The 18,719-nt window shown below is 42.3% G+C and overlaps 1 protein-coding gene across 1 annotated transcript in view; it reads left to right on the forward strand.

Moving 5' to 3' along the window:
- The window catches only part of ADHFE1 (alcohol dehydrogenase iron containing 1), a 33,139-nt gene extending 15,440 nt beyond the window's left edge, over positions 1-17,699 (forward strand). The window contains exons 10-14 of the mRNA XM_040261314.1: positions 1,954-2,052; positions 5,072-5,150; positions 5,323-5,419; positions 7,843-8,000; positions 17,165-17,699. Of these exons, the coding sequence (XP_040117248.1) occupies positions 1,954-2,052; positions 5,072-5,150; positions 5,323-5,419; positions 7,843-8,000; positions 17,165-17,248 (517 nt within the window). The 3' untranslated portion in view covers positions 17,249-17,699. The remainder of the gene's footprint in view (positions 1-1,953; positions 2,053-5,071; positions 5,151-5,322; positions 5,420-7,842; positions 8,001-17,164) is intronic.
- The last annotated feature ends 1,020 nt before the right edge of the window (positions 17,700-18,719 follow it).

An 18,719-nucleotide genomic window follows, 5' to 3' on the forward strand; every position in this document is an offset into this window, starting at 1 on the left:
CAGCACATGCAGTAGGTTTGTTCGGCAAAACCTCAAAACCAAAACTGGGGGAGGTCCTTTGAGATTTGGTCACCAAGGGCAGAAATGAGAACCATGAGACATGTTGGTCCTGACCCATCAGGCCTTGTCCAGAGGCACACAAGGTCTACCCATAAGCAAATGCACATGAACCTCAATTTAAGAAATAAATGTCAGGTCTTCCCTGGTGGTCCAATGGTTAAGACTCGGCCCTTCCTCTGCAGGGGGTGCAGGTTTGATCCCTGGTCAGGGGACTAAGATTCCACAAGTCGTGTGGCACACCAAAAAGAAAAAAGAAAGAAATGTGTACAGTTGTTTGTCCTGGGAGATGGAAAACTCTTCCTGAAAAGATTCCCACAAGATTTTGAAATACTTATGCATGAAACTGGAGAAGGCAATGGCACCCCACTCCAGTACTCTTGCCTGGAAAATCCCATGGACAGGGGAACCTGGTGGGCTGCGGTCTATGGGGTCGATAAGAGTCAGACACGACTGAGCAACTTCACTTTCACTTTTCACTTTCATGCATTGGAGAAGGAAATGGCAACCCACTCCAGTGTTCTTGCCTGGAGAATCCCAGGGACGGGGAAGCCTGGTGGGCTGCTGTCTATGGGGTCGCACAGAGTCGGACACGACTGAAGCGATTTAGCAGCAGCAGCAGCATGCATGAAACAGCCCTAATAGGCTCATGAGAGAGCAAAGATACACTTAGAGATGAAAAGTGATTCCTAAGACATTCAGACTTATGCAAAGTCAAACTCATCTTTGTATTTATACACAACGGAGGGAAAGAATAGGGCAGGTTTGGTCTAGATGTGACTACAGGGCCTCCTCTGGCTGGAGGGGTGGGGTCTAGGACCACATTTTGCAACAGAGCTGGGGGAGGATCACAAACTATCTTGGACTCGCGGGGGCATCAGGGAGCATCTGTCTGCATAGAAGCAGATGCAGATTATGGCCGGCCAGCGTGTGTGGCAGGGACACGGGCTCAGCAGAGCAGCAGTGGAAGGTGAGGGGGCAAAATAGACAGAGGAGAGGCCACGACTCTACCATCCACTACTTCATCTCGCTATTTGGGAATAAGGAACTGACCCTGGATTTTGGAAAGAGACAGTTGCCTGACTATTCCAGATAAAAGAAGAAAGGCTGTGGCATTTTTATTTCAGAGCAGGAACCCTTATTCCAGGCAGAATCACAGAAAAGCAAGTGGAAAGTGGTTCCTTTGGCTCTCCCAGGCATTCTGCCCTGGGGCAGGGCTTCCAAGTCCTGGAGCAGGCGGGCTCAACTACATCTGAAAGCGGCCTTTGAGAATTTGCCTTTCCCATATGGCACTGGGGAGGGATGGAGTGAGCGAAGGCTCACCCTACAATAACATGCCACTTCCACAGTAAAAAGTATAAAAATAACATGCAGTTTACAGATACCAAAAGAGGTCTCCAGTGGGTCCAATTTGGGTGGAGCCACCGAAAGCACGATGTCTGGGCGCCTGGTCTGGCCTGTAGGTACCCCCAGGCGACAGGGACTCACTTCATCTAACCAGCCTAGACCCATGCATCCTGAGCATGTGTTTACCCTAGGTCCACTCGCAACCACAGTCAAGGTCATTGACAAGTGAGGGAGAAGAATGAGTCTCGGGGCACTTTTCTAGAGCAGCTTATGCAGTTTAAGGGTCAGTGCTTTCTTCCCCTGGTACTTTTATCACATGAGCAGCCTGACGGCAAAATATATGCCTTTGCTCCAGCCACTGATGAGAAAATACATTTCCCTTCGGTTTTCATCTAGAAGACAAGGTGTCATTTGAATAACTTGCCTAATTTTTCTTCCTATTGAGTAGTGTTTTTTTTTTTCCTCCCCCAGATCTCTCCCTAAGGCAGCTCTTTATTTCAGTAGGAAATGCCAATGTTGATATGTTATTGTTATGTATACCATCCACAGGGCTGTCAGAAATCCTGATGATCTTGAAGCAAGGTCTAATATGCACTTGGCAAGTGCTTTTGCTGGCATTGGCTTTGGAAATGCTGGTGTTCATCTATGGTGAGCAAATCTGAGATTTTATTTCTTCACCTAAGCTATTGCCCTTAAATTTTATTTTAATGTCTATCAATCATTTAGGATGTGTTGTAAGATTTTAAACATGCTATAGAAAAAAGAAATTTAACTTAGGGTCCCATAATATTTTCTTATCTCAAATGCAGTTTATTGAGTCATAGATTTTTTTTTTCTTTTTGGTAACAGCCTTATTGACACATTATTCATACCCTATAAAATTTGCCCTTTAAAAATGTATAATTCAGTGGGCTTTAGTATATTCACAAGTTGTGCTACCATTACAATAATCAATTTAGAACATTTTATCACCTTTGAAAGAAATTGCATATATCTCAACTGTCACCCACCAATTCTCCTATACCCTCAGTCTTAAACAACTACTAATTTACTTTGTCTCTATAGATTTGCCTTTTCCAGATATTTCATAGAATGGAAGCAAATGATATGTGGTCTTTTCTGTCTGGCTTCTTAAATTCAGCATCATGTTTCCATGGTTCATCCCATACACGTTATCAGTACTTCTTTCCTTTTTATCGCCAAGTAATGTTCCATTGCATGGATATACCACATTTTATTTACTCATCAGATGATGGATATTTAGGTTGTTTCCACTTTTTTGGCTATTATGAATAGTGCTGTTATGAATAATCATGTATAAGTGTTCCTGTGGACATGTGTTTTCACGTCTATGGAGTATATACCTAGGAGTGAAATTGCTGGGTCACATGGTAACTCTGTGTTTAAATTCTGAGGTACTGCCATGCTGTCTTCCAAAAAGGCTGTACTATTTTGCATTCCCACCAGCAGTGGATGGGGTTTCTGATTTCTCCACATCCTTGGCACCTGTCATGGATTTCTCAAACACCAAATGCAGGATTTTCTTCTCCTGATCGCTCTCAAAAAGAAAGGGATTAGAATATTTGTTGATAGCCCAGAATTAATCTGTTTGATCAGAAATGTATTGGTATGTTGCTTTAAAACTGAAAATCAGTGAACATGGAAAATTAAGAGTTGGCCCTTGCCCTGTATGGGAGGGGAGTTTGGAAGAGAATGGATACATGTATATGTATTGCTGCATCCCTTTGCTGTTCACCTGAAACAATCACAACATTGTTCATTGGCAATATCCCAATACAAAATTAAAAGTTTTTTAAAAGAATTGGCCTTTGCTAGGGAAGTGCAATGAAATGGTCACCCTCAAACTCTGCTGCTGAGAGGAGCACAGATTGGCACCAAGTTTCTAAGAAGCAAATGAGCAAAATCTACCCAGAGCTTGGAAAATGTCTCTACCCTTTGCCCCATGAATTCTACTTTTAGGAATGTAGCTGAAAGAAATACTCATGATATGATCAGAGACTTTCCTTATGAGGATATTCATCTAAAAAGTTATTTATAATTGAAAATTTTAAGCGTAACCTAAATTCCCAACAGTTTGAGAATGGTTAACTAAATTTCAGTATTCAAAGAATAAACCATCAAAAGTAATGTTTTAAAAGAGTAAAAATTATATGGGAAAGTATTTTTAAAGAATAATAAGTAACTATGGGCATGCATGCTAAGTTGCTTCAGTCATGTTCGACTCTTTGTGACCCCATGGACTGTAGCCTGCCAGGCTCCTCTGTCCATGGGATTCTCTAGGCCAGAATACTGGAGTGGTTGCCATGCCCTCCTCCAGGGGATCTTCCCAACCCAGGGATCGAACCTGTGTCTCTTCCATCTCCTACATTGGCAGGCAGGTTCTTTACCTCCAGCACCACCTGGGAAGCCCTAAGTCAACAGCAGTGTTTAAAACTGAATGCACAATACAATCATACGTTAAAGATACATGTAAGAAGACTAGAAGGGGATATTCTAATCTTGAAGAAATAGGATTATGGATCATTTTTATTTTTTACAACAAATATATATAATGGTTAAGAGAAATCAAACTAAAATATTGGATACTGTTAGAAAGGTACTTTGAAAGCTACATGAATCCTTTCATATAGTGGAAGAACACCAAGCCATAATTTCCTGAATACTATGGAGCCTGAAAACGGTAAAGCACGTTCCTCTCTAACAACTTGGAGAGCTTATACCTTCTGATCTGCTTTATGAGTGATGACAGGCATGGGGCACCTTTTTTTTTTGGATAACCATACAATTCACCAAAACACTTCATCCTTCTATGAAATATAAATTTTTTACTGACTAAAAACAAAGTCATCCAATAAAACCCACATTAACAGACTTACAGACCCTTTTACTATTATAAAGCATTTCATTTTCAAAATATTAATTATAAAGATATTAACTTCTCACAGTGTTTATCTTCTGGGTCATCTTATAAACTATTATACTGTCCTATTTGTTCACTAAGAGTTTGAGAGAGTATAGAGTTTTCCCATTAAAACAAACAGAAAAAATCCCCACAAATGAAAAACATGGTGCCTTTTCTCAATAGCCTTACAGACTGAAATAATCATGTATGACTCAGTTCCCATTAGTACGTAGCATTTAAAAGAACGTATTAATCACTGGCAAGACGGATCACTGGCGGAACAAGTTTGCACGTCTAGCACAGTACATCTTGGTTCATAAAACTCCCACCAATATATTCAGTTTGTGAAAGAGCACATTGCCAAGGCTGTGCCGAGCAAGATAGAAAATGCATACCCTGAAGACTGTTAAAAAGAAACTTCAAAGTGAATTCTTGATTTCTTCACGATCATAAGGTTAACCAATATGCTCAAGGAGCAACTTCAATGTCAGTACTTTTTAATGGCATGTAGTTCTACCAGCATTTGATTTTGAACATTTCAGCAGTTTTGTCAATGAATATGCCAAAAATCAATTGCATAATAATATATCCTCATAGGAATCAAAGAAAACAAAACATCTAACCTTGTGGGTTAATAATACTGTCAAGAGACTGTGAGGGGCTCTCCCATAAGAGTATCTTTGTATTGTTAACTTGAATTTCTGTTAGACGTATGTCAATATAAGGACTTTATTTTTTTTCTAGCCATGGAATGTCTTACCCAATTTCGGGCTTAGTGAAGACTTATAAAGCAAAGGATTACAATGTGGATCATCCCCTGGTGGTAAAATCATAATAAATGCCTTAATTTAATCTTAGATTCCTGTCAATTGCCATCAGTGTTGTTTGTCAATTCTTGATTGTTTGGAATACAGGATAAAGTAATTTCGTGTCTAGAATATTCAGGCTGAAGACCAGCCTCGCCCCAGCAGTCACCGTGTCTCCTTCCTCCCCAGCCTCACGGCCTTTCTGTGGTACTCACCTCCCCGGCAGTCTTCATGTTTACGTCACAGATGTTTCCTGAGCGGCACTTGGAAGTGGCAGAGATATTGGGTATGAACCGTTCATAATAACTCTGTGACCCACGTCTATGGAGCATTTCCTAAGATTGCTTCTGAAGATAAGCCATAAAGATTAATACCAAAAATACTGATTTGAGATAATCTAATAATAAAGTGTCAGGGACCTTCCCAGATTCCTATCTAGCACTACAGTTCTGTAATTTTGCGTTTCTAAGAGTCTATTAGCAATGAAATGGAACCAAGTATTGCTTACTTTAAGTTTATAGTAATAATATTTCCACTGTTTTTATCTCCAAGGAAAGTTAAATTCTGTATACTATTCATGTTACTAATGATTCTTGTTTTAATGGGAAATAAAGTGAGTCTAAATCAGGAAGTAAGAGTAAATTCCCAATTATAGAGAACCTAAACAACTAGAAACTTTACAAAAAGTTCCCCAAAGAAGAATCTGTTTGCTCTTCTGTTGATAAATCATGTCTATAATAAGATACCCACCATGCCTTTTGAATCTTACAAGAAATACATGTATGATCACTTTGTGTGTGTGCTTAGTTGCTCAGTCATGTCTGACTCTTTGTGACCCCATGGACTGTAGGCCACCAGGTTCCTCTGTCCTTGGAATTTCCCAGGTAAGAATACTGGAGTGGGTTGCCATTTCCTCCTCCAGGGGATCTTCCTGACCCAGAGATCAAACCATCCTCTCTTGCATTGGCAGGCGGATTCTTTATCACTGAGCCACCTGGGAAATTGGCCATTATATATTTTGATTCCCTGTAATCAAAATCAATGATGTATCTTAGATCATTTTAACTTTATACCTGTCTGTTCTCTTTCCTACCTTCTCTTTTTTTCTAAAACACTTCTTATGAAAACCTGGAGGTTTGGATGATGTGTTTTATGGCAGCAATCTTGAGAACATAAAATCCCCATAAACCCCATTTCGTGTGTCACCCTCCACTTAATCCACATTTGAGCTACCGCTATGTAATACAGACTGGTCTTGTCAGGCAAGCTTTACTTTCTGTCCAGCTGCTCTCCCGACTAGCTCTGTATCTCATTCTATTTATACCTTTTCCTGGATTTCTTAAACAGTTCTCTCTGTCAGAGAACAGAGAGGCTAAACCTAATCTGTATGGAGGCAAACCATACATACTAGTCTCTTTTTGACCAATACAGAGAAAGTGGACTTGGACTATAGCATGGGGCATTTTGGATAATAAATAATGCTACAATCTGTTCACAGACTGCTTCACTTCCTGGCAGTCAATGTGTCTAGCTAGAATAGATGGGGGACAAGGGTGCTAAGGGTTTGGGATTGGTTCTCTTCCTCTGAGAACTGTCACTGCCACCCTGCCTGAGGGCAGAACCCCCTGGCCCTTCCAGACCGACATCTCTATGATTTTGTGCATTAATTAGTAATCATGTCCAAATTGTTGTTCATTCGCTCAGTCATATCTAACTCTTTGCGACCCCATGAACTGCAGCACGCCAGATTTCCCTGTCCCTCACCATCTCCCAGAGTTTGCTCAGACTCATGTCCATTGAGTCCATGATACCGACCAACCATCTTCTGCCCTTGCAAATCTCCAGCCCTTGGCAGCCTTCTTCCTTATTCACTGATATGATTGAAGTTCACTGCTCAGTCATGCCTGACTCTTGGTGACCCCATGGACTGTTGCCCACCTGGCTCCTCTGTCCTGGGATTTCCCAGGCAAGAACACTGGAGTGGGTTGCCATTTCCTACATATTAAATACTGCTTTCTAAAAGACTCTTTGTTCTTAAATTTGCCCGAAAGGTTCTGTAAAAGATACTTAAAGGAACCTGCCCTTTGGCAAAGAGCCCCCCAAAATTCTCTAGCTATAGGCAGGAGATATATTCCTTCTCTGGCCATACTGAATCCATTTGTCATCTCATTTTCCTCCTTTTTGGCAGTCAGTGGCAGAGTATTTTGAACTTCTGTCTTGTCTCACAAGGTGTGTTTGCACAGGGCTGTCTTCTTTTCTTCAGCTGTGACTGTGAGAAGGGACACTGAAAGCATAGACCTCTAGATGTCAGCAGATTCCAAGCCCTGAAAGTTACATAAACTTTTCTCCTACAGATTTTCTCAGTCCTCCTCAGTCAAACGCCAGCCTTCTTTCCTGGTCTCCTTCCTGTGCCTCTTTTCTTGGCTCTGTTCCTCTTCCCACCACACAGCGGGCCAGCTGCCCATTGGAGATGTAAGAGCCAAGTGAGCCCCCAGCCTGCACCCCGGCTCCTCTCTGGAGGGGCTCCCAGGCTGGCCCATTGCTGGTGGGGCTGGCTGCTGGGCCGGTCCTCCAAAGGGAGGCACAGCGGCGCCCTTGTCCTGGGGTGAGGGAGCCGGCAGCAGGTTATGTATTCAGCTAGCCTGGGGCTGAATCACACCCAGGCCTGGCTTCCCCCTCTCGCTACAGTCAGCGCTTTGTGTCTTCCAGGAGCTGACACCCGCACTGCCAGGAGACCAGATGCTGGGCCTGTCTTGGCAGACACGCTGCGGAAATTCTTATTCGATCTGGATGTGGATGACGGCCTGGCTGCCATTGGCTACTCCAAGGCCGACATCCCCGAGCTGGTGAAAGGAACGCTGCCCCAGGTAAGAGACACAGCCACCCTCACTCCCGTCTGAGAAGCACCGAGCTGCAGGAGAGATGGGGTCCATCTGGGGCATCTTAGAGGGGGAGATGGAAACCCAGATCTACCCACACCAGGCAACAGCTCCCCGTTTCCCCATCGAAAGGGGTCAAGGCTCCCTCACCCTTGTCTTCTTCCATAAACTGTGGCTTGTGTGCAGCTTTGATGATGTAAAGAAGGGATTCTTTATAGAAATTTAAGACAAAAACAACCAAGCTTATTTTGAGTATAGCAGAATTTCCCTTTTCTCCATTTCTGCTCTTTCAAGAGTCCCCTGTGAAACTATGTGAAGTTAAAAGGATCACTAATGTTCTTTGCCAGTATAAAGAGTTACAAATTCTATTACTTTGTGAAGAACAGACATGGCCTTTAAATGAAGATGATGACGAAATCACTTTTTAACTTATTTTAGATCTTGTAGATTCTATACATATACATATGTATACATATCTGTGTCACTTTGAGTCTTATTTTTATGTTCCTGAGCAGCTGTCCTTTACGTGGTAGAACCATAACAGATGTAAAGTTTCCCCTTTCAAGGCTCTTATGAAGAGCGTTTATTCCCCTTTGGACGTTTCCGTTTAAGATCAGATACCCCAGGTGGTATAGCACCAGAACCTAATAGCCCAAGACCCTGTTCATTGTAATTTACCGTAAAATAGAGAGCTCAGAGCCATGAGATGCCACCATGCTCACCAGGTCCAGAGTACTCACTAAGTCCTCCTATCCAAGATGGGGAAGGCAAGGATCACCTAAACACTGTACGGATACACAGAAAAGGTAAAAACTCTAATTCAAAGAGATAAATGCACCCCAATGTTCATAGAAGCACCATTCACCATAGCCAAGACACGGAAAAAAACCAAGTGCCCATCAGCAGATGGATTGGCTTAAGAAGACATGGTACCTATATAAAATGGAATATTACTCAGTTGTAAAAGAATGAAATATTGTCATTTACAGCAACATGGATGACCTAGAGAATATCATACTAAGTGAAGTAAGTCAGACAGAGAAAGACAAATATATGATATCATTTATGTGTGGAATATAAAAAAAACAATACAAATGAATCTATATACAAAACAGAAATAGACTCACAGACATAGAAAACAAAGTTATAGTTACCGAAGGTAAAAGGGAAAGAGGAAGGGATAAATTAGACGCATGGGATTAACAGATACAAACTACTATATATAAAATAGATAAGCAATAAGGATTTATTGTATAGCAGAGGAAACTATATTTATTATCTGATAATAGTCTACAATGGAAAATTATCTGTGTTTATATATGTGCATGCATGCTATGTTGCTTCAGTCGTGTCTGACTCTTGGTGACCCCATGGACTGTAGCCCACCGGACTCCTCTGTCCATGGAATTCTCTAGGCAAGAATACTGGAGTGGGTTGCATGCTCTCTTCCAGGGGATCTTTCCAACCCAGGGATTAAATCCATGTCTCCTGCATTGGCAGGCAGATTCTTTACCTCTGAGCCACCTGGGAAGCCCCATGTGTGTACGTATATATAGTCAGTTATATATATATGTATATGTATACATATATATATATACTTTGCTATACACCTAAGACTAACACAATATTATAAATCAATATACTCCTATTAAAAAAAACACTGTGAGGATAAGGCAGTTCTCCCCAAAGTCATGACATTCATGTATCTATCCCTGACGTTGTTTAGTCGCTAAGTCATGTCTGATTCTTGCGACTCCATGGACTGTATAGCCTTCCAGGCTCCTCTGTCCATAGGATTTTCCAGGCAAGAATACTGAAGTGGGTTGCCATTTCCTTCTCCATCACTGACATTGGAACAGAGTGAACAGCTAGACTCTCCACTCACACAGCATCCTGCTGACCACAGTGGCAATGCTTTTCCCTCAGCCCATTTCAGTTAAGCAAAAGCCTCAGACTTGCTTCTTCTCCACTTAGCAAGTACTGAGAATGTCGAAGACCTCACATAATATCATAATATCATATTTGTATGGATTGGTTTCACACACTTACCTGTCCATAGGAGCCAGGTAAATAATAGCAATGAACAAAGTAATTTTTGTTCACTAGGACTTTTGTGAACTGGAAAGCACACAATCCATTTCATTGGGTGAGCAGCTTTTCAGCTACAATTTATTATCACCAAACATAAATTCAGGTCCCAGTGATGGTAGAAATTTCAATTTTTAAGAGAAGTCAGCAGTTGGGATGTTTGTATTGAATTCCCTGATTTCCCAGTGCACAAACAAAACATAGCCCATGGGCACCAGTTTTCCTGATTGAGGGTCAGGCCCAGAGTAGGCTCAGTTGCACCCAAAAATGTAAATGAATGAGAAAAAGAGGAATCTCTAAGAGACCCTGGTTCTAAACCATTGTCCTAACCTGTAAGTCCAAGGGACTAAATTAAAAAACAAACAAACAAACAAAAAACCATCACAATTATTTTATCCAAACCTACTCAAGTTCCATGAAGTTAGGACCCTATTTTGTTCATTCATCTTCTACAGCACCTGACAGGAACATCTTAAAGGGGCAGCCCTCTCCTCCTAAACCTTCTGTCTGTATGAGCTTAATGACTGAATGATGGACACTTTTTGAGCAATTTCCTTAGACTTAATAGGACTCAGCCAATGACAAAGATCCATGAAAGCCCATTCAGTGACATCAGAGATCAAGTGGTCACTATGATTTTGATGACTGGCTCTTACAGTTCTTATAGCATGGTCACAACAACAGTATCCACTCTTTAGAAGGTCCTCTGAAAAGCTGTGCTTATTTATCCCAGGAAGATGTCCAGGAATATGTGTTGTTCATTAGCCTCCAAGAATAGTATCCATCATTTTCAGATGAAACTGGATGATGTGCTGTATTGTGCTTAGTCACTCCATCATGTCTGACTCTTTGCAACCCCATGGACTGTATCCTGCCAGGCTCCTCTGTCCATGGGGATTCTCCAGGCAAGAATGCTGGAGTGGGTAGCCTAGCCCTTCTCCAGGGGATCTCCCCAACCCAGGAATAGAACCAGGATCTCTTGCATTGCAGGTGGATTCTTTACCAGCTGAGCTACCAGGGAAGCCCAAAACTGGGTGATAGCCTCAGCCATTTAATTGCTAGTGACAGTGCATCTTCTAGCCATCAGCATACACCAGCAGGTGTGGACAGTTTTAATTCTACTCTACCCAGGCTTCCACTTACAAAAGCTGTTCCAAATGGCAACAGGTCCAGACTAACACTCGAGACCATCCACTAAAATAGCAAGTTAATTAGGTATCATTCTGAATGACTCAGTGCACATGCCATACCAAGAAATGACAGATAACAGACTAATTTCTTAGTTTCACAAAGGATGCGAGGTAAATTGAATCTTTTGAATACAAGTCATGTCTGTAAAGTAGGGAGCCAGGATTTCCTTCAGCTGTGTTCATAAAGCAGCCCGCAACCGGATGCTGCCTTTTTTCCCTTTGATCATGTTTTCACGATTAGGAGAAACACAGTTCATTTGAATTCACTGGCGCTAGTTCAATTTTGAAGTCAACATGAGAGATTTATATGTGTATATAAGGGGAAGGGGGGAATAGTCATAGGACTTTAAAAGGAATCTTAGGAATAAGCTTATCTATTTTTCAGTTGAATTACTATTGGATTTTTGTTTAGTTTTTGGATTTTGTGGGCGGGGGGGAGGTTTGCAGTGAACATTTTGCAGGAATGCTATGGCAGTTTCAGAATGGTACACACGCAACAGACTCATCTTCACTTGTTAGTATCTACAGGACTTAAGGTGGTGGGAGGGATACACTGGTTGCCGCAGAGAACATCACCAGAAAGGATGCTTTGTGTAGTCGACACTCGATAAGGCTTCTTTTATGTTCAGCAAAGGGGAATTGGTTTTCGCTGAAAGAAACAACCAGGCCAGTCATTCCTGACCAAATACCACAGCCCCTACTGGTGGCAGCACACAGGAGCCCAGAGGACAGAGGTGTCCAATCGCCATAGCCTGGCTGCTTGGGGGCAGGCAAAAATACATGAATCTTCCGGGCTGGATTTCTGAAACCTCTGGAAAGAAACATTTACATCTCAAATCAAAACATCTCATTACTGAGAAGAGCTGTGGACCAAAGTGAGCACTTCCACTCCCTGGCAGACAGGCCCATTGAAATGTTGCTTTATGAATGAGCTAAAAGTGGTAGTCTGAATTTATTTCGGTGTCTGCGTTACTCACTTGTCCTTCAGTCTTGTGTGTCTATAAATAATAGCATGGTGCAGAGCATGTCTGATTCCTCAGATATTAGCTTTTACAGGGCACGGGTGATCCGTGCAAGGAAATATCACACTTTAAGGAAATTTGACTTCCCTGGTAGCTCAGACGGTAAAGCGTCTGTCTACAATGTGAGAGACCTGGGTTCAGTCCCTGGGTTGGGAAGATTCCCTGGAGAACGAAATGGCAGCCCACTCCAGTACTCTTGCTTTGAAAATACCATGGACAGAGGAGCTTGGTGCAGGCTACTATCCATGGGGTCGCAAAGAGCTGGGCACAACTGAGCGACTTCACTTTAAGGAAATATCACAGACCTTACCCCCGTGGAACCCGTTGTTTGTTGTTGTTGTTGTTGTTGTTGTTTAGCAGTGAAGTCATGTCTGTTTTGTGACCCCTTGGACTGTAGCCTGCCAGGCTTCTCTGTCCATGGGATTTCTCAGGCAAGAACAGTGGAGTGGGCTGCCATTTCCTTCTCCAGAGGTTCTTCCCAACCCAGGGATCAAACCTGTGTCTCTTAGGTCTCCTGCATTGGCAGGCAGGTTCTTTACCACTGAGACACCAGGGAAGCCTGGAACCAATTGTTGGGAGTCAGAAATGTGAAAAAGAAACTGAGCTCAGCTTGGCCTGAGCTGAGAGTCCTGAACTACGTCACCCAAGATGAACAGGATTGTTTTAAGAGCCCTTTAATCTTCCCCTGTGGCTCAGCCTGCAATGCAGGAGATTCAGGTTTGTCCCTGGGTCAAGAAGATTCCCTGGAGGAGGGCATAGCAACCCACTCCAGTGTTCTTGCCTGGAGAATTCCATGGATGGAGGAGCCTGGCAGGCTACAGTCCCTACGGTTGCAAAGAGCTGGACACTGCTGAGCGACTGAGCACGCGTGCACAAGGGCCCTTGAGCTCATCAGATAAGACTCTGCTGTTATGAACAGAATGTGGCCATATCCAGCCACAGCAAATACCCAACTGCAGTCCTGGACACGCCACAAACAAGCATGTACATAAGTCACTGTGAACAAGTCTCTGCCGTGCTGTGGATTTTCAAAATTCTTTAGCATCTGTACAAGATGTATTGGGATAAGAGCTTTACCTTGGTTTCACCCATGCTCTTCAGCAGGGTCCCTGAGCCTTCTTCTATCTTTCCATCCATTCCTTTTTTTTTCAATTGTGGTAAAACATACCTGATATAAAATTTACTATTTTAATCATTTTTAAGTGTACAGCTCAATGCCATTAAGTACACATAAGTGGTATACAACCATCAGCACTATCCATTTCCAGGACTTTTATTTTTTCATTTTCAGAACTTCTTTTTTGGCTGCGTTGGATTGTCCTTGCTGCATGCGGTTCTGGTTGCAGCAAGCAGGGGTTACTCTCTAACTGCGGCGCTTGGGCTTCTCGTTTCAGGGGCTCCTCTTGCCGTGGAGCACCAGCTCCAGGGTGCACTGGCTTCAGTAGCCGTAGCACATGACTCAGTCACTGCACGCTCATGAGCATGCCCCAGATCAGGGATCACAGCGGTGTCCGCTGCACTGCAAGGCAGATTCTTAACCACCAGGGAAGCCCCCAGAATTTTTAAATCACCCCAGATAGCAGCTCTTCTCTATTGCTGAATGGTAAACAGTAACTCCCCACACTCAGAGGAAGAGTCCCAGCCTGGGGCAGCCTCTATTCTTTCTGTCACTCTGAATTTGCCTATCCTAGGTACTTCATGTAAGTGGAATCATACAATATTTGTCCTTTTGTGTCTGCATAATGTCTTCACTTAGCATAATGCCTTCAGTGTGTCAGAATGCCATTCCTTCTTATGGCTGAATAACATTTCGTCATGTGGATAGGCCGCATTTTGTTTATCTGTTCAACTGCAGCTGGGCACTTGGGTTGTTCCCACTGTTCGGCTATTGTGAATAGTGCAACTATGAACATCAGTGTACAAGTATCTGTTTTAGTCCTCGCTTTCAGTTCACCTGGGTATATATCCAAGGAATAGATGTGTTGGATCACAGGGTAATACTGTGTTTAACTGACAAGCTGCCATAGTGGCTGTACCATTTACATTCTCACCAACAATGCACAAGGGATCCAGTTTCTCTGCAGCTTCACCATTATTTTCCATTCTTTGGATAGCCATCCCAATAGGTATGGTAACTCACGGTTTTCACTTGTATTTTCCTAATGACATTGAGCATCATTTCATGTGCTTGTTAGCCACATATCTTCTTTGAAGAAACATCTATTCAAGTCCTTTGTCTATTTCTGAGTTGAGTTGTTTGGAGTTTTTAGCTATTTAGTTGTAGCAATTATGTATCTATTTTGGATACTAACACCTTATCAGATATATACATGATTTGAATATTTTCTCCCATTCTGTAAAGTTGTCTTTTCACTCTTGATATAGTATCCCTTGAGGCATAAAAGTTTTAAATTTTGATGTAGTCCAGTTTATCTCTTTTTTCTTTTGTTGCTTGTTTGCTGATGTCATATCCAAGAAATCACTGCCAAACCCAGTCATTAACATTTTCCCATTTTCTTCTAAGAGTTTTAAGGTTTTAGCTCTTACATTTAGGTCTTTATATTTAGACGCATTTAAAGTTAATTTTTTTAATGCATCCTTCCTTCTTTTCATTCTTACTTTTACCTCACAAATACTTATTGGCGTCTTAATATATATCATGAATTGTATGGGATACAGCTAAGAAAATAAAGTCCCTTCCATCCCTCATGGATCTTACATTCTAGTGAGGAAGACAGACAATGGACATCTGATCAAATCTATAAATAAGATATGAATGAAATCATTTCACATAATGATAAGCAGTCTGAAGGAATCCTGGGTGATAAGATAGTGATTTCACATGGGATAGTGTGGCGGGAACTCCAGCGGATGTGGTCAGAGAAGGCCTCTGGAGGCTGAGGCAGATGGGTGAAGAGCTGAGAGCAGCATTTCAGGCAGAGGGGAAAGACCCTGAGATAGGGTGAAGACAGCATTTTCATGGGACTGAAAAGGGATGGTGGGTCCACATGAGTTGAGTGAGTGTGAGAAGAATCAGAGCTGGGGTGAGAAGCAGGGCCAGGTCTGGCTGGGGTTAGGGGATATGGTTTTGTTCTTCTAATTGCACTGGAGGGTGTTAAGCAAGGAAATGATGTGATCAAACTTGTAATGCGGGACCATCACTCTGGCTGCCGTGGGGGAGAATGACCTGAAGAGGATGAGAGTGGAGCAAAAGTGGAAGTAGCTCTTAGAGGACTTTCAAGTAGGACAGGAGCAGGCAGTGAGTAAGACAGGCTGTGATGGATGGAGAGGTGAGAAGCGATCTGATTGGGGATTTATTTGGCAGGTAAATCTGACTTGCTGATGGACTGAACTTGCAGAGAACAGAAAGAGCAATCAAAGATGACTCCTAGGGACTTCACTGGTGGTCCAGTGGCTAAGACTTCATGTTCCCAATGCAGGCGACCTGGGTTTGATCCCTGGTCAGCGAACTAGATCCCACATGTTGCAACTAAATATCCTTTGTGCTACAGCTAAGCCCTGAAGCAGCCAAATAATTTTTTTCTTTTAAGGGATGACTCTAGGTTTTTGCCTAAGGAAAAGTGGAAGGTGGAGTCAGGTCCTGTCTTATATATATGAACCTTGAGATGCCAGTGTCTCCTTCCACCATCTTTATTCATCCAGTAACTGTTGAGCACCTGTTTGCTGTGTGGGGTGCTGGCCGCAGCCCTGGCCCATGGACCTTCCCCCTTCTACCAGGTGTGCCCCCACACCAGTGCTCATCACAGAAAACAGATCCAGAGACCCACAAAAACCCAAGCAAACACTGGCATATTTCTTAATTTCATTTAGGCCTGGAAATCTGGGGGTTAAGGAGCCACTGACAGGAGTGACCATAGCAGTAGGAGGTGCTGGTGTCTTTGCTGACTCGGCTCAGTGATCACTGGAGAAATTAAGGGAGTCACGGAATTTGTTTGAGGAGGTAGAGATAAAATCTTAGTTAATATATATTTTTTTAAGTTACTTGTTGCCTGCAGCCTGAAAGTTAATGTCCTGGTGAAGTCCTTCCTAATATACCTTAAGTCCAAGTTGCAAAGTCTTTGAAGTCAAGGATGACCCTGTTCTATTTTCCTTGGCAGCACATGCAGGGCTTGGGGCCGTGCCCTCTGCACAAGGAGAGCCTGGCAGGGGTGCCTGATCCACATAGCTTGGTCACTGTTCAGTTCAGTTCAGTTCAGTCCAGTCGCTCAGTCGTGTCCGACTCTTTGCGACCCCATGAATCACAGCACGCCAGGCCTCCCTGTCCATCACCAACTCCCGGAGTTCACTCAGACTCATGTCCATTGAATCAGTGATGCCATCCAGCCATCTCATCCTCTGTCATCCCCTTCTCCTCCTGCCCCCAATCCCTCCCAGCATCAGAGTCTTTTCCAGTGAGTCAACTCTTCGCATGAGGTGGCCAAAGTACTGGAGTTTCAGCTTTAGCGTCATTCCTTCCAAAGAAATCCCAGGGCTGATCTCCTTCAGAATGGACTGGTTGGATCTCTTTGCAGTCCAAGGGACTCTCAAGAGTCTTCTCCAACACCACAATTCAAAAGCATGTAGGTGGTGTTTTTCCCAAAGCTGGTGAGCTTCTGAAGATTTGGGTAGAAGGCCCTCAGGCAACAGTAATGGCTTTTGAAAGGTTTGTGGGAAAGAGGTATCACTTGATAAATTCTGAGTTGGGAATCAGCGAGTACGAAGCCAACAAGAAATATGACTTTTAAAACTATGACTACTATCAAGTTTCTCATGACTGAGTTAATTTACATACGAGTAGCTTTTACAAATGTCTTTGCAAAGCCCTGGGTAACTATTTTGTTTACTGTTTCAGGAAAGAGTCACCAAGCTTGCACCACGCCCTCAGTCAGAAGAGGATCTATCTGCTCTGTTTGAAGCATCAATGAAACTGTATTAATTTTCATTTTCACTGAAAGACCTACCCTTGGCCATCATAGTTCTGATAACAGAAGACGATCTAGCAAGAATTTTTTCTTTTCACCTCTACATATAACTCCCTCGTTACCAGCTTGAATGTGATATACATTTATCCTGTAGAAGATTCCCTGATGCTCCAAGTCCAGCTACTTCCATAGGGCAGGCTGGACAAATGCCCACCATGCTGGACCCTCAGACAGACTTCAGGGATCCATGTTCCTACCCCAAACCCTGCAGACTGCCCCTGCTCCATGGATCAAAAGGGCAAATACTCAATATCTACCAAAAATGTTAATGCATGTATTCTTTGCCCAGTAATCAACCCCACATCTAGAAATGTATACTATAAAATTCTAGCACAAGTGTGTAAAGAAATATGGAAAGAGTGTTTCTGGCAGCACATTTTCTAATAATAAAAAATTTGAAAGAACTTAAGTATTTATTAATAGTGTATAGATAAATAAATCATGTGTGCTCAGTTGTTCAGTCGTGTCCAACTCTTTTCCACCCCATAGACTGTAGCCCACCCCTCTGTCCATGGGATTTCCTGGGCAAGAATACTGGAGCTAGTTGCCATTTCCTCTTCCAGGAAATCTTACCAACCCCAGGGATCAAACCCGATTCTCTTGCATCTCTGCCAATGCAGGTTCTTTACCACTAGCGCCACCTGGAAAGTTCTAGGTTTCGGTGTACTTGCAGATTTATCTGTATTTTAAATTGGATTAAAGTTTTAATCAAGTAAAGTACATAATTACATCAAGATTTTTTTAAAAATAGATGAGAAGGGTATTACTGTGCCATTCAACCTGCCTGGGGCAGGTTTATCTCTTTAAACATCTTTGTTTACTTGGGATTTTTAAAATAATATTTAAATATTGTTTATTGGACAGGCGGTCTTCTCTAATTACACATATAAAACATGTTCAGTACCAAAACCTGGTAATACAAAGAAACACAGAAGAAAACATTTGTTCACAATGCACCATCCAGAAGATAATCACCACTAAAAAACCACAAAAATTTAAAATATATGTTCTCCCCATAATTTTGTGCACATATATAGTTATAGATAATTATATGTATACATATGTATTTATATATTTTTTTACTTAGAATCACTGAGGTGTAATTTTAGTTCCTATAAAATGAACGTTCAAATTCTTTATGCCAAATGCCCAAAAGGCAAGCACAAGACAGTTTCAGTAGAATTTCAGCTCTACCTTGCAGACTATATCTAGCTAAAATTCCCACCAGCCTTTTAGGGGAATCGTGGATTGTGAGAGCAGAAGCTTTGCGAATAAGGCAGAGAACAGTGAAACTCTCTGTCAATCTGAGATCCTTTAGGAAACTTTAATAAACAAATAAATGTTTAATAAATATTTCAAAATACATTTGTCAGGGAGGAAGGTGGGAGGGTGGTTCAAGAGGGAGGGGACATAGGTATACTTATG

Source organism: Oryx dammah, unplaced genomic scaffold, assembly GCF_014754425.2.
Source record: "Oryx dammah isolate SB20612 unplaced genomic scaffold, SCBI_Odam_1.1 HiC_scaffold_19, whole genome shotgun sequence".
Lineage (NCBI taxonomy): Eukaryota > Metazoa > Chordata > Mammalia > Artiodactyla > Bovidae > Oryx > Oryx dammah.